At 39.9% G+C, this 14,946-nt stretch overlaps 2 protein-coding genes across 2 annotated transcripts; one reads left to right on the top strand and one right to left on the bottom strand.

The window, feature by feature from the left end:
- The first annotated feature begins 43 nt into the window (after positions 1 to 43).
- Positions 44 to 5,049, top strand: mapda (N6-Methyl-AMP deaminase). The gene is made up of 10 exons (XM_079684105.1): positions 44 to 201; positions 339 to 469; positions 1,927 to 1,987; positions 2,062 to 2,149; positions 2,542 to 2,623; positions 2,805 to 2,931; positions 3,598 to 3,678; positions 3,778 to 3,916; positions 3,996 to 4,096; positions 4,687 to 5,049. The coding sequence occupies exons 1-10, from the start codon at positions 154 to 156 to the stop codon at positions 4,876 to 4,878; spliced, it is 1,050 nt and encodes a 349-aa protein (XP_079540231.1). The 5' UTR covers positions 44 to 153; the 3' UTR covers positions 4,879 to 5,049.
- Positions 4,870 to 14,306, bottom strand: nat10 (N-acetyltransferase 10). Its single transcript, XM_079684077.1, has 29 exons — positions 14,154 to 14,306; positions 13,290 to 13,410; positions 12,731 to 12,822; positions 12,473 to 12,644; positions 12,186 to 12,308; positions 12,040 to 12,101; positions 11,837 to 11,951; positions 11,503 to 11,610; positions 11,218 to 11,351; positions 11,033 to 11,126; positions 10,854 to 10,952; positions 10,624 to 10,760; positions 10,008 to 10,132; positions 9,769 to 9,919; positions 9,178 to 9,274; positions 8,964 to 9,080; positions 8,408 to 8,509; positions 8,251 to 8,325; positions 8,046 to 8,162; positions 7,818 to 7,951; positions 7,673 to 7,721; positions 7,492 to 7,588; positions 7,293 to 7,400; positions 6,478 to 6,650; positions 6,267 to 6,386; positions 5,970 to 6,068; positions 5,709 to 5,782; positions 5,515 to 5,595; positions 4,870 to 5,428 (listed from the first exon to the last, which is right to left on the bottom strand). The coding sequence occupies exons 2-29, from the start codon at positions 13,401 to 13,403 to the stop codon at positions 5,284 to 5,286; spliced, it is 3,114 nt and encodes a 1,037-aa protein (XP_079540203.1). The 5' UTR covers positions 13,404 to 13,410; positions 14,154 to 14,306; the 3' UTR covers positions 4,870 to 5,283.
- Between the last annotated feature and the right edge of the window lie 640 nt (positions 14,307 to 14,946).

Below are 14,946 nucleotides of genomic sequence, written 5' to 3'. Positions count from 1 at the left end.
GAGGAAAATCCCCCTAAAAGATGGGGGCTTATTACTGTGTTACACTTGGTGTCACAGCGAAATACAGACTGAAAACAGTGTCAGCGTTAAGTGACAGCCTCAGCCTGCAGCTCGTCACAGCTCAGGATTACACAGGCTTTGTTTTACTTTGTGATGATGGACAATGAGGTCGATGTCTTCTATCGGGAGCTGCCAAAAGTGGTAAGTCGCAAAATAATTGATACATCTTAAGATGAGAAGAAAGTGTGAGGAGTTTAAACACGGTTAAAAGTATGTTTGTGTACATTTATAGTTACCTAGTCCTAGATGCTAACGTCAGCGTTTCAAACCGTCACCAGGAGCTCCATGCTCACCTCAACGGCTCCGTCAGCTGCCCGACCATCGAGAAGCTCATCAGCCGGAAACCGCAGCTCAACATCGGACACGGCATGACGGCCATCGGCAAGGGCCAGCGGAGGACCCTGGATGAGTGCGTATAACTTGATATGAAAGTTTAATAAAGGACCCATTTTGTATCAATTAGAGCTATATTTGATGATGACATCGTCGTTATTTCACAAGTAGAAGTATAACGATGGGTGGGTATTAAAGTGTTACTGTTTTTAGATAAGAATAAAACAAAAGCTGTCAATTATTAAAGACGTATTTCACTCCAGGGTGATAGCAGCACACCCCAATTTAGAGAATATCAGGATAATCTGTTTTTGATTTATTCTTTTCTAAAAACAGAGGGATAATAGCTCATATGAGACTTCAAAGGTATTTTATTTTGAAACTGTACATCAGATTATCCTGATATTCTCTGAGTGAATAGATGGGATGTCCTGCTATCACCCTGGAGTGAAATAAGTATTTGATACTGGAGAGTTTTAAAAAATGTATTCTTATCTAAAAACAGCCGGACGATAGCTCATATTATGAGACTTCAAAGGTATTTTATTTTGAAACTGTACATCAGATTGTCTTGATATTCTCTAAGTGACTAGTTGGGGTGTGCTGCTATCACCCTGGAGTGAAATATGTCTTTGATAATTGACAGTTTTTGTTTTATTCTTATCTAAAAACAGATGGACGATAGCGATATGAGATTTCAAAAGTATTTTATTTTGAAACTCCTTACATTTTACATTCACTCAGTTATAATGTGGTAGTTATACGTAGTTTGTTTTAAATAATTATTGATCACATTATATAGACCATATTTCTTAATTTAAGCTCCAGTATTTATGAATATGTTTGGTATGTTTTTTAGGTATATTTCTTATTGAGCGAGTAAGCTTTCTTGACCGCAGTAATAGTAATGTGACAATGGGGAGAGGGGGTTTTTCTTTTTTAAAGGGGTCAAATCTATAAGAAAATGGCCCTCAGGTGTAAATGGCATTTTTATCATAATAATATTATAATGAATTGTAGGCATAGATATGTGTATATATATTGTTTAATTAATCATATTGAAAAATGGAAATGGAATAGTTATACATGAAACATCAACGAATAGAATAGAATACAAAATAATGACCTGCCCATGCAGGAGCATTATCTATGAATGTAATTTTATGTTGGTTATTGGGCAGACATTCACTTGATGTGTAATTCATTGATCTTGAATAAATATTTAAAAAGAAGATTATTTCAGATTTTGAATAAGCTGAAGTCAGAACACATTTCAATAGCTTCCATGTCATGTAGTCTGAACAAGTACGACATGTCGCTTTTTATTGGATTTTAGTCCACCTTATGTTATGAAAAATTGTATGACTTTCATTTGTATTGCTTCACTGCTGTAAATTATAATACATCTTTCCATAGAAAAAAACTGTAGTCCTATGCATGATGTTTACAGCCTGTTGACCAAACAAATAGCAAAACAGACAACATTGATCTGCATGAGGAAGATGTAAACTTAAGCATACTTGATGTCTGCAGGTGTTTCCAAGTCTTCAAGGTCATCCATCAGCTGGTGGACACGGAGGAAGACATCCTGATGGTGAGGGCTGACTGTTTGATATATATGTTTTGCACAGAATGTTACCGACAGCTGTTTCTTTTCTCTCTTCACAGGTTGCTACAGATGTGATCAAAGAGTTTGCAGCAGATGGTGTCAAATATTTAGAGCTGAGAAGTACACCAAGGGAGGAGAAACACACAGGTGGAGAAGCAGCCTTATATCTGAGAAGTGATTTACTGTCAAGGTTTTTTAATTAAATTATTTGGCTCTCAAATTAGACAGTTTACACAGATATTTTGTATTCCCATGGCACGTCTTTGAAGAAAACATGATTTAAAAAAATCCTATTTTATTTGTTTTGTGAGCTGATACAAATGTGTAAAATATTTATATTGTATCGGCAGACTTTGATTTCTTAAAACATGCCATCATTGTCCACACAATAGAAATAGTGTTGTATTGTGATTTAAATGTATCGTTTACACCCCTAATGTGTATACATTTACAGTATATGTGTGTCTTTTGGAAACACTTTGGTGCAAAACATAAAATAAAATAGAATTTGAAACAAGTTTAATACCTTTTCCCTATAGGATTGACAAAGAAGAGTTACATTGAAACCGTCATCAAAGCCATTAAACAATGCAAAAGCGAAGGAGTGGACATTGATGTGAGGTAGGCAACAGTTTTATTTGTGTGTGCAAGTCGGGAAATGTTTATTTTTGTGTGTGTGAGAAGTGCCTGTGTTGAACACACTCCCATTACAGTCTGCATAATGTTTTACCATGATGATCTAGGAACGTGAGTGCTGGCCACAGTAGTTGAATGGTTGTAAATGTGTTCATTTGTTCTCAAGGTTTCTGGTGGCGATTGACCGCAGGAATGGAACTGAAGTTGCCATGGAGACGGTGAAGCTTGCTGAGGACTTCATGCTGTCGTCTGATGGTTTGGTGTTGGGACTCGACCTCAGTGGAGATCCAACAGTTAGTACAAATTGAGCATCATTGGAATTTAAAACATTCACTATTTAATTTCTCTGTGTTACCAGTTTCTGCCTTTCACATGTGCTGGCTGTATTTCTCAGACGGATCAAAAAGACAGTTTTACTCCTAATAATACGTTCCATTAGAGTTACAATACCCACTAGTTGGGGACCAGTTAGAGTAGCGTTTTTTTGCAGGTTATGGCATGTTCAGAAATAGTACTTTTGCTTCTGATACTTGTGCTTTTAAGTTCAAGCTACAAATATGTTTACTTATACATTTATGAAGGTAATGTAAAGACAAAAGCATAAAAAACAATGGTTGATGTTATGTCTTACAGAAAGTGCAGTCTTTCATAATGGTAGCTGTTAAACAATTTGCTCAGGTTTTTTAGTAGTGTTAGCAGTCACTATAGTTTGTGGGAGTATTCCAGTGACTGATCCCAACGTGGTTTCTTGTTTATTTTTTGACAGATGCATTGCTATATTAAAATGATGCTATTTGCAAAAATAATAGTTTCAAATTAAAGGGAAGGTACAGTAAACAATAATTTCATTAAAAATCAAATCCAAGTAAATGAAATATTCAGTGAGATTTAAAAGGAATCCACGAGTCTGACATTTACTCACAACACTTCCTGTTAATGAATGTACTTTTCCCTCTCAGGTTGGCCATGGCAAAGACCTACTTCCTGCTCTACAGAAGGCAAAGAACTGTGGACTGAAGTTGTCCCTGCACCTCTCAGAAGTATGACCACAACATTAAATGTAATCCGTTATCGGTGAGCGATCTGATGAGAGTTAATTATCTGTGAGAGATCTGATGTTCCAACATGAACGGTTGCAGATCCCGTCCCAGCTGGAGGAGTCCGACATGCTGCTGGATCTTCCTCCGGACAGGATCGGTCACGGCACCTTCCTGCACCCGGCCATGGGGGGATCTCAAGGGCTTGTTGACAAAGTGGTGAAGCACAACATACCTCTGGGTAAGAGTGAGATTCAAAGATTTATTTTCTGAGGCGAGCACCAGTGGATTTGCTTATGGACTTTTTTTTTTTATCTCAGAGCTCTGCCTGACATCAAACGTCAAAGGACAAACGGTAGCACGTTACTCCGATCATCATTTCAAACACTGGTACCAGATGGGACATCCCAGTGTGATTTGTGTAAGTTTCGCCTCACATACGATACTATGACCAGTTTTGAATTGCATCTTGACATTTTGTGGCATACTTAACTGACGGTTTTATATGTTTTTTAATGACATACTTAACTGTCTTTACAAAGACTTCCAAAGTCAGAATAATGTATTTCAAAACTTAACAAAGATTATTATTTTGTTTGCTAAATTCTAATTCATTAGAGTCGAGGTATAGTATGCCATATACAGTCTATTTTATGAGACATTATGAATGGACATTTTTTGGAATATGCTTGCTTCCTAAATTGCAACTAAGTCGTCATTACTTCAACCCTTAATTGGGCAATCACATAAATATTTTGGAAAATAATTGATTGCTTGATTTCTACATAACACCTGATGTACACGTTATAACACCCGTTTAACAGCCAATATAATCACTTATCACACCCAGCTAATACCAATATTACACTTGTTACATATGGACACTGACTGTCAAATGACACTAAAGTATGCACCATGAAACTAACCATGTAAGGGTTAGGGACACCTGATATAGAACCTGAATTGACACCATGTTGACCATGAATGATTTTATTCTTTGTCACATTACAGACTGATGATAAAGGAGTCTTCAGTACGGACTTGTCTCAGGAATATCAGCTGGCAGCTTCCACGTTTGATCTCAGTCGTGAAGCTGTGTGGAAACTTTCCCATGATGCCATAGACTGTATCTTTGCCCCGGACGCCGTGAAACAGCAGCTCAAACAGAAGTGGATTGATTTAAAGCCTCAAGTGTTCAAGTGATCCATTACAGGGAAACTGACAGCCTTTAATATACCTCAGAAATCATGTTACAGAACGTATTCATTAACATTTTACAATGTAGAAATCATGTCTTCAACTAAAAGGGAAACTCTAAACATACTGTGAAAATGTTTAAAATAACTGAAAGTAAATCCTTCCTATTTAGTACAACGTGTGTAAGTGTGTTATTTGCTGCCGATATACAGGGTCTCTGCCATGTTGCACACACACACCATAAAACAAAGCAACAAACTTGTTATGACGTACTGTAGAAATAAAAAAATCATAAGCATAAGAAATGATATCTCAGAGGATATCCAGTCTTTTAGGTGCTCTTCAGTATCATCATCATCATGTTGATACCGCTTGGTTCCCACACTTTCCTGTCAACACAGCAGTTTACGGTCACGCCCTCTTTCCAAATTTGCCCTGCTTGTCCTTGTTCTTCTTGAATTTTCCGTGTTGTGTCTCTTTCTTTTTCAGTTTTCCATGCTCTGGAGGCCCATTGCTTGCTTTTGTGTTTTCCCCTTCATACTTCCTCTTCTTTTCACTGTTGGGAGAAGGACATTGTTACAAACATGTTTCTACAACATCCCAAACAACCACAGTCTGCCAAACATCCTGATGTCACTGCACCTTTTGATGCTGACGACCGCTGTGGTCCCTGCTTTCTTCAGCACCTGGTCCCATTCCTCATTATCTCCACGGATCGTGTACCTGTAAATACAAAAAGGAAATTATTAAAACTGCAACAGTAAATATTGCCCTGCATATTTTCAAGATGCTACACAAATGACCAAAATCACCCCTCCTCAAAACCTTGTACTCACTCTTCCATGTCCATTTCCTTGACTTTCTCCACATCCTGCTTGTGTTTCTCATCAAACTCCTTAGCCGCTTCATTCTGTGAGTGACAAATTCATTTTTAAACCTTTTTCCCCCCAAACAAACAAACGCAATTTTTTCTTATATTCATTATTTTCCCTGATAGGTTACTTTACGTAGAGGAAAAAACAAAATCAACACTTTCCACATGAGCATTTGAAACCAGCAAAGGCTTTAAAAATAATCAAGAGTTGTTAAACACATACCAGATCATCATTGAGGCTTCTGACAGTGGGCTCCATGGAAACATCTATAGAAGTCGCCATCTCTGCCTCAATGGCTTTTTCTTGGATGCTGGTGAAGACCTAGGATTGTTTCAAGTTTCAAGCCTTTATATTCATGTGCACATTCGCTACAGCGTAGAAATGGCAATACAAAACTTCAGCCACAGGCTCCTCCAACAGTGCAACACATATACAAAGAGTAATGTTGTTGCAGAAGTATTACATTACATTTGATGGCATCTTCCTCACAGCATGTACGGCTTTTAGAAGTAAACTTACTTGGACAAATTTCCGGATCAGCCGGTTGAAGAGGCCCATGAGCTGCGAGCTTGGGAGTTCAATTTCCTTTTCCAGCTGGTCTACTGATTTGTGCTGTAAACCTATGCCGAGCAGTAGAGCCTAGAGGAAAAAAGGGAAAAGCAACAGGTTCAAATAAAACTGACTTCACGTCAAAGAAACATCTGAAACCATGAGCTCAAGGGAAACGTACACACTGTGCTGCGGAGAGAGACACGTCCCCGAGCTGCTTCAGGAAGAACATGCGAGCCACTGTTGGGACCAGGTCCATGATGAGGTGGTAGTCCACCATGCTCCTCGAATACAGCTCCAGGCGCTTGAGGTCGTAGGGGCTGAAATTGGAGGCCAGCTCGGATCTGCTGAGAACTGTGGAGGTCAGAAAGCGTGTGAGGTGGAGAGGAAATCTGTAGGGTTAGAACTGCTACAATACAGATCAAAATATTCAAATGAATAAAGATAGGGCTCCCATTTTTTTTTTTAAAAAGGACCACACAGTTTACATTAGCAGTTACAGAGAAATGATTCCAGGGACTTAGGATCTCAATGAAACTCGTTTGATCACACACTTCTTCATAAAATAACAAATATGGCGTTTGCATTTGAAGCACGAGCTGGAATAAAGTGTTTACAATCTCAGAGAGCATGATACGTTTACTTTGGATGCTTACAACCTTTTGGCTAATAATCTGAATCTTCTGTTGAATAGGTTTTTCACTTCTGGAACCTCACTGTTGAGCTGTCTCCCTCTAGTAGGGATGCCAGAAAATGACCATGATCAAATTCGAAAACCGGACAGCCCTGGCGAATATTAATCGATTATTATTATATATTTTGGTTGAAACTAAGCCAGGAAAAAAAAGAAAAACATAAATAATAATAAAAATATATATAACTAAAATCGAATTTTAAAAATAATTTTCGATTATGGAGACTGTAACGAATATTCGAAAAATTGAATCATCGCTGGCATCCCTAATGTGATAGCATCAGTTATTGAAGGAGTCTTACCGGTGGTCTCGTCCTTGGACTTCTTATTCTGCAGGATGCTGAGTGACATGCTGGGATGGAAGCTGCTGAACTGGTAGGAGAGGAGAGACAGGAAGCGCCGGCGGAAATCTGAGGGAAACAATAACTTTGTAGTCAGACTATCATGAGTTCAAACAAAGCAGATCTCCAGAGGCAGTGCAGGGAAGTTGTTGAAGTTCACCTTTCCAGAAGGCAGAGAGCCACTGGCTCTGCTCCGGGGAGTCATCTGTGTTCAGCTCCTTCAGCATCACGCAGGAGTGCTCTCCTGTCAGGTCGTTCTATAGACACACACACAATCAATACAGCCTGTGACGACAGCAAAATGCACAGACAAATATATAACAATCTCTTTTTATACTTACAGGGGTTTGTCTTAAGTAGACCGGAGTATAACCAGCTTTCCTCCAGAACCTGCCAGGTTGCACATTTAAAAAAAAAGAGAAATTTATGAAATAAAAAATCTGCAAAAATACAACAACCCTCATCTCCATATTCAAGGACACTCACTTGAGCAGCCTTGTAGTAAGGCCATAGGACACTCCCAGATAGTCCAGTCTCTCCGCTCTCCTCTCACTCAGCTTCAGCAGCAGAGGGGGGAGCTCTTTCCGAGGAGTGATCACCTCCTCCAGCAGACTGACAGCCTGCACACGAGAGACACATGAGTTTCTACCCTAGTTATAATGCATGTGTGTAATCGATGTCTTCTAAATATTGCTGAATATGTCATTTCATCACCTCGCTGCTGACGGATGTGATCTCATTTGGATTTGAGCTTGTGCTCTCATCCATGGTGGGGAACTTGCCCTCGTAGTACATCTGCAGCAGTTGGAGAGCTCTGGAGCCGTAGCCCATCTGGAGGACAGGTGGAGAACCAGTTAGATTCAGAACATGCAGATTAAAATGAAACTGAGAACATGCTGAGACTTGTGCAGGCTCTTACCCCCTGGTAGTCTGGGTTGACAGCGATCCGCACCACTCTGCCTCCGGAGAGGCCGCCGAACTCTGGGTCTTGGAACTACAAAGAGAAAAAGGATAAAATATTTGCACATTGATAATGTGAGTTCAAAAATGTCAAAGCGCTTGTATCGAGTGTGTACCTGCTCTGACACCGTCCAGGGAATCAGGTCCCCAGAGGCCTTCTTTCCTCTGGACAGACTGTTCAAGATGGACTGCCGAGATATTTCTCCCTCCAGACACACCTGAGAAAAACAAATGTACATTTACTAAGAGTCAAGTCAATTCACAAATTAAAAAGAAAGAAGCATACACAAATGGTAATTTTGTTAATAAAAGCTGTAACTGAGCATATGTGTGTCTCCTGTGCTGCGTAACAGGACTACAGCGGCAGCACACGATGAGCATAGTCAGGGTTTGGAGTAACTTACTTATTTAAGTTAACTATAGCAACAACATGGCTTGGAAGAAATAAACAAAGTCATGTTTTGGCTGGACTGACTGACATCAAATGTTCAAAATAAGCTGGTGACTAAAAACTCAACAGTTTGTCATTGACTAAAACTAAGATAAGTTAGGGTTTTCTTTGACAAAGGTAAGACGACATGCCCAGACCTTTAGTCAACTAACAAAAAAGAAACAACCTACGAAACCTCAAAATGTATCTGATCAAATGGCCGGCAGTCAGCTGTGTTTTACCTGCACCACAGCGAGGACCTCGGGCAGAGCGTTCTGTGTGGGGGGGACAGGAGGGAGGAGGCAGAAGAGGTGATGGGCCGGAGCATCGGACAACATCTGCAGGTCGTTGGGGGAATTCTGGATCCAGAGAAAATATTTGAGACGGCGAATAAACAAACAGATGACAGGATACTGTGCGTAGGATGCAATGTGATCCTCAGACTAAGATTCTCACCTTGTAGTGCGAGGCCACGTAGAGGGCCATCAGCCTCTGCAGGAAGGCCTCAGACGCCTTGTGGTAACAGAACAGGGTGTCTCTGTTCACATAGTACCTGCACAGTGGGGGTTAAGGACAAACGCAGAACAAACTGGTGTGTAGGAGTGTGTCACTCAGACAGTTGCATGCAAGTGATACAACATTTCACATTTTTCGTTGTCTGATTTGATTAACAGAAGATTATGATTAGCTACACAGCAGTTTATTTCTTGTTTCATGCATTGAATGTTATGGTCCTGAATGGTAATATCAAAAAAGAGATGAGAAGTGATACAAAGAGAAATGTTCTCTGTAAGCCCCAAGTTTTGTTATTTTAGAAATATTTGAAGTGGATATTGGAAAACTTAAGAAGAGGGTTGAAACATACCAGTTGATATTAACTGGAAGGCAATAATTGATTTTATTACAAGTGTCATCCCCTTTTCTTAATTATATGTAAAACATGTTTTGCTTCCATTACATGCTGTATGTAAACCAGTATGTGGCAGAGGACAATAGGTCAGTAATGTAATGTAACCCGGGCTGACCAGGTCGGTGCATAAAGGATACAGGTCACAGGTCTGTGGGAGGGGGCAGCCGGAGATGAGTCTGGGTATGTTCATACAGTCGAGACACAGCAGGTCGTTCAGCCACTTCTCCACAGCGTCTCCAGGGGCGTACCGGATCGACTCGTGAAGAGTGACCTCGTGGAGAGAGCGAGCTGTGTGCAGAGACAGAGAAACAGTCAGTCCGTTTGCTGACTCACATTGGTCACTAAGCAACCACAGACAGATCCCTGATGTCTGTACCTGCTGCCAGCCTCTCTGTGTTGGAGCTCCTGTTCTCTGCAGACATGTTCTGCTGACTGTCGGCACTCTGTTGCCGCAGCTGTTGGATCAGTTTGAGGGAAAGAGAGCGCCCGGTGCCTTCATATCTGCAGAGAGAGAGAGGAACACAGCGGTGAGAGAGGCCAAGAGCTACTTCTGAAATAGTGAAGTAAAACTGAAATATCAACCATTTCAAAACTCTAATCAGAATTACTGGTTGAAGGGTTCTCGAGGTGTGTTAAAATACAAATATTCTATTTTACAAAACTGAATATTATCAGGGGTTTTGACTATTGTTCAAAGAAAAATCAAGCATATGTAACCTAGGCTTTACAAACATCATATTGCGGATTTCTAGACTATTTTTAAACAAAACAATCCAAAAATGCATTGAATAACTACTCATTATAAATATTTGTTTTCCTTCCTTTCAATGGCTTTATTGGTATTCATGTTTTTGCCAAAGCATCAAAGAACAAACTGACTTATAAATAAACCCATAATAATCAAAATACCACCTCTAAATGTTTTTGCATGTTTAGTTATTTGGGCAAAAGTAGTGTGATATTGGATCATGCATGTCTTCCAGCATACTGACCCGTTGATGGTGGAGGCCATGAACACCAGGTAAGGCCCCAGCAGTTTCTTCACCAGAGGCAGAGGGATGGCGGCGGCCTCGTCTATCACCAGCAGCTCAGCCTGACCCAGCTTCACTGCGTCTCCTGGGTGGATGTACTGTTGGTCACATGGACAGGAAGGTTAGAGGCGAGTCATTCACTAAATATGATATATAACTAACTTTGAGAAGAGTGGCCTGGTCTTGTTTACCTGGATTGTCTGCCGGTGCTCTTTGAAGATGTTCACCCTCACCACAGCTTTGTTGAAGTCTGGATTTAAAGACTGGATGATCTCATAGTCAAGATGCTCCTACAAAATGCAAAAGGGGATGTGAGCTTAGTGTATTAACGTACAGTCCTTGATACAGAGAAGACTCTCAGACTGCATACCTGATACTGCAGAGAATCAAAGCCTTTGAAGATGAATTCAAACATGGTGTGCAGGTTGTCCGGGCTCGGGGAGGTCACAAAGATATTGGAATAGCTGTGGACAATACCAGGAAATCAATATCAAATTAAGTCAGCATAATATACCGAACTGGTTTATTTGTAAGACATTATCAAACCAATCTTACCCAAATGCAACAGCTCCAGCGACAGCCAGCCCCAGAGCTGCAGACTTGCCTCGACCACGGGCAGCCGTCAGAGTCACGGTGGTCCGCAGGGTCTTCTCTGAGATCGCCTCGATGAACTTCAGCACTCCTTTAGCCTAGAGGACAATTCAAACCTTAAGATTTACATTTATTATGACTTGGACAATTATTGAGGTGTAATTCCTTTGTGTTGGTAACTTCAAATACGATCAGTACATTTCATTGAACATTGTACTTTGTATTGTTTAAAAGCTGAGAGGTACTGACCTGGTCCATGGTCTTGCAGCAGTCCACCAACACACCCACAGGCTGAGTGTCATGCAGAGATTCCTTTAGGTCCTTCAGCTCCTGTTCTCGTGGAGTCAGACCGTCCTCCTGAAGAAACGAGACAACAGGTCAGAAATCAGGAACAAGCAACAAGCAAGCAAACTTCATTTATGTAGCACTTTTTAAAAACAGTTGCAAAGTAGTTTATAGAAGTGAACAAAAACACTGACAAGTCCCAAGTGACTTAGAAAGTCAAGCAACTTTTAAGATGCCTCAGGAGGATGTTCCGTAGTCAACGAGCAACAACAAATAATGTCTCCTATAATAAAGTTACCTGAGTCTTTGGAGGAATGGGCTTGATGTTCGCCATGTGGCTGGAGATTGGCAGGATGTTGAGTTGGTCGTCAATGACAACACAGTTCTTGCAGGATGCAAGTGACAGAATGAATCTGAAAACAGTTGAACAAAATAAATGAATACCATTTAACTTTTGGCTCCAAATGCTCCAAATGTTGTGAAATCCATAAGAGCCCTTGCCTCTCATTGAAGCGTCCCACCACATCCTGATGAGCCTCGGTCCGGTACCGAGAGTGCACGTCCTGGGAGAAAAACAGACCACAATGATCCCAAGTCGAGCTAACAGAGTCTGACATGTGTGGAGATGTAACAAGTTAAAGACTTACCATAGTCATCGTGTAGAGCTGCTTGAGAGAGTTCACGGTCCTCAGCAGAATCACCACTATACCTCCTCCTTCTACGGTCTCAACCGTTCTCGCCAACAGGTTGGGAGTGAGAGCTTCAAAGTCCTGGGCGACACAGAAAACAAAACCTCAAATGAGTCGAGTCAATCTGCTACATCAAAATCTGTCTACAGCCGAAAGGTTTGTGGGTTGTGAGCCAATTAAATGAACCGTATTCCATGTTCTTTGATAGAGGCACTCTGGTGTGCAGCGGACAAGGAGACACTCACCTGCAGGACGCACATCCCGTATGTGTTTCCCAGGATCTTGTGAGTCTCGTTGTAGTAACAGTAGCGGATGTTGGTTGCAGCGATGAAGAGTTCAAACGGGTCATCCTGATTCAGGTTCAACGTGCCAGTATTTATTTTCTTCTGCAGGTGTCTCATGCGCTTCTTCCGATTGCTGTTTCAAGCATTTGAGACAAGTTTAATCCCCTTCTCCTTTATAATACAACAAATGTCAAACAGCTTATTCTCTGAGGAGTTTACCTGCTGAAGCCCAGCTCTTTTTTGTAGCACCAGAGTACAGAGGGCCGTGCTTTCACACTAGCTTTAGACAGCATGTGATGCAGAATGACAACCTGGATCAAAGGCAGATTTAAATATATAAAAAAAAAAACAGAAACAAAACTTTAAAGGATTGTAGTTTCAACTACAGACAGCATTTCCATAAATACATCATTTACTAAACAGCAAAAGATTCATAGCTCATTCACGGTCACCATACATCATGGAAAAGGAAGATGCAGTGACACGAAGAGCTGAGTTAAGGTTTGTTCAAAAGAAAACAGCAGAAAAACAACAAAAACAAGGGCTACCTTTGGGCAGAATAGTTGAGTATCTGGAAATCAACATATGAAGGATGTTGAGGACCCAAGCAGAATCAGTATCAGTTTTTCAATAGTCTTTACCATTAAGGTAACCCTCACTTCTTACACATGCTGAATGTCATAACGTGCAGCACCATTGACATTTTTCTTAGTGCAAAAGGATGTGTGTGTTGAATTCAATTGAAACTGATATACACACAGCTATAGATTAAGATTACCTGATCTCTCCCACGATCTCCCACCACCACATATATCGTCCGGTGCTTTAGAGCGACTCCATTCTCAATCTGGACTCGAATCCGGTTGTCTATCTTCTTGCGGACTGTTGCCATTGTTTCACTAAGAGGAGACAGAAAACACAAAGAAGCAAACGGTATGAGATACAGTGTGACACATGGTGCCAACACCCACAGTGCTGTCAAATTGAGTTGTTCTTCACTAACATAAATGGTGATGTACAACATTTAACATCAGATATCTACCATTAAAACAGTCGCATTAAGTAGTGAAATAAAAGAAATGCAGGAAGCATTCCTAATAAACTATTATCAGTAAAAGGAAATAATGATGTTAAAATGTTTAAGTTGCTTAAAACAGTAGAAATAAGGCTGTGTTTTCAGGAATATATTCTTATTTAATGGATAATCTTGCAATAATAATAATTATGCATCCTGTTTACATCTTTCGGAAACATAACAAAAAACACACTTTTTAAAATAAACAATAATGCATTTTTTTTTTACAAAAGGCACAACCACATTTACATTCATAACATGGGCTAAATGTTATGTATTTGAATGTTTTCGAGACGTTATTATCCAAATCGGCGTTTAAAAAAAGATACACGGAAAAACACATTTGATTACTAATTTTAAAGAGGAACTTATTAGGTAATATAAAAGTTGAACAATTCAAAAGTAATGCTGTAAAACTGAGTTAAGAGGAATTTTAGACTGAAGCTAACTTGCAGCCAAAACAAATGAGAGTTCATGGCAGCAGGGAAACTCAAATCAGCCACACAGCGAAGAAGAAACGCAATGAAAGTGTCATATAAATAAAATACACTTAATGTTTCCACTTACCTTCAGTTATCGGAATGAGTGGTTGTTTAATCTTTATGCAATTCCAACAAGTTAAGGGCTGATTTTATATGCTAGGCATCATGCTGTTGATACACTCACGTGGAGACATCGGTTCATGGAGGACCCCCAGTATGACGTCAGAACAGTGCGACGGCATCCTGAAAACATGTGGAAGTAAGTCCCCGAGTTCTGTATGCCAGGTGGAAAACTTTAACTCTTATTACTTCATTTATACGTACGCGTTTATTGGTTTGATTTATGTAATAATATATCCAGGTTTAACGTTTCAAATTAGGGGCTGGTGATACCAGAAGAAGGAGGAAAGATCATTTTTGAATTCTGCCTGTCAGCATTAGTTGAGGGGGGAAAAGCCCATTAACCATGTGCACCAAATGAGCACGCGCCTCTCTGTGGTAACATACCTAGTAGCAACCACAGCATGGACAATAGACTATAGAGTTATTTGGCTTTTTAATAAAACCGTTTGTCAGGGATTTGTTAGCATTAAAAATAACATTTAGCCTAACAGTCCAAATACTTTAAAAAAAACAACACAAGTTCTTATTGTTGCTGTAAACAAATTACAGTTGATACATTTGAAAGGCAGCATCTCAGTTGTATATGAGATATAGTAATTAAAATAGAAATGTATGCACTTGTCACCTACGGTGTTACACTAATCATTCACTTCAGCATATTGCAGTTTAGTATCATTGGACTATAATTTACAGTCACATTTTAAAACATTGCATTTTATTGTTACTTGATAAATGGATCTTCTTTCACCTATTTT

This window comes from Notothenia rossii (genome assembly GCF_949606895.1).
Source record: "Notothenia rossii genome assembly, chromosome: 5".
Taxonomy (NCBI): Eukaryota; Metazoa; Chordata; class Actinopteri; order Perciformes; family Nototheniidae; genus Notothenia; species Notothenia rossii.
The sequence above is the reverse complement of the archived record's forward strand: the minus strand, read 5'-3'. Positions and strand labels throughout refer to the sequence as shown.

What these genes read in the sequence shown, in the direction of transcription:
- nat10 (XM_079684077.1), bottom strand. Translation starts at nt 13,403, where the DNA reads ATGGCAACAGTCCGCAAGAAGATAGACAACCGGATTCGAGTCCAGATT. An exon ending in GTGGGACGCTTCAATGAGAG is followed by an intron (nt 11,952 to 12,039) that starts GCAAGGGCTCTT and finishes AACTGTTTTCAG; the next exon opens with ATTCATTCTGTCACTTGCAT. An exon ending in GAAGCCTCAATGATGATCTG is followed by an intron (nt 5,783 to 5,969) that starts GTATGTGTTTAA and finishes TGTCACTCACAG; the next exon opens with AATGAAGCGGCTAAGGAGTT.
- mapda (XM_079684105.1), top strand. Translation starts at nt 154, where the DNA reads ATGATGGACAATGAGGTCGATGTCTTCTATCGGGAGCTGCCAAAAGTG. An exon ending in ATCGGGAGCTGCCAAAAGTG is followed by an intron (nt 202 to 338) that starts GTAAGTCGCAAA and finishes AACCGTCACCAG; the next exon opens with GAGCTCCATGCTCACCTCAA. An exon ending in GACATCCCAGTGTGATTTGT is followed by an intron (nt 4,097 to 4,686) that starts GTAAGTTTCGCC and finishes GTCACATTACAG; the next exon opens with ACTGATGATAAAGGAGTCTT.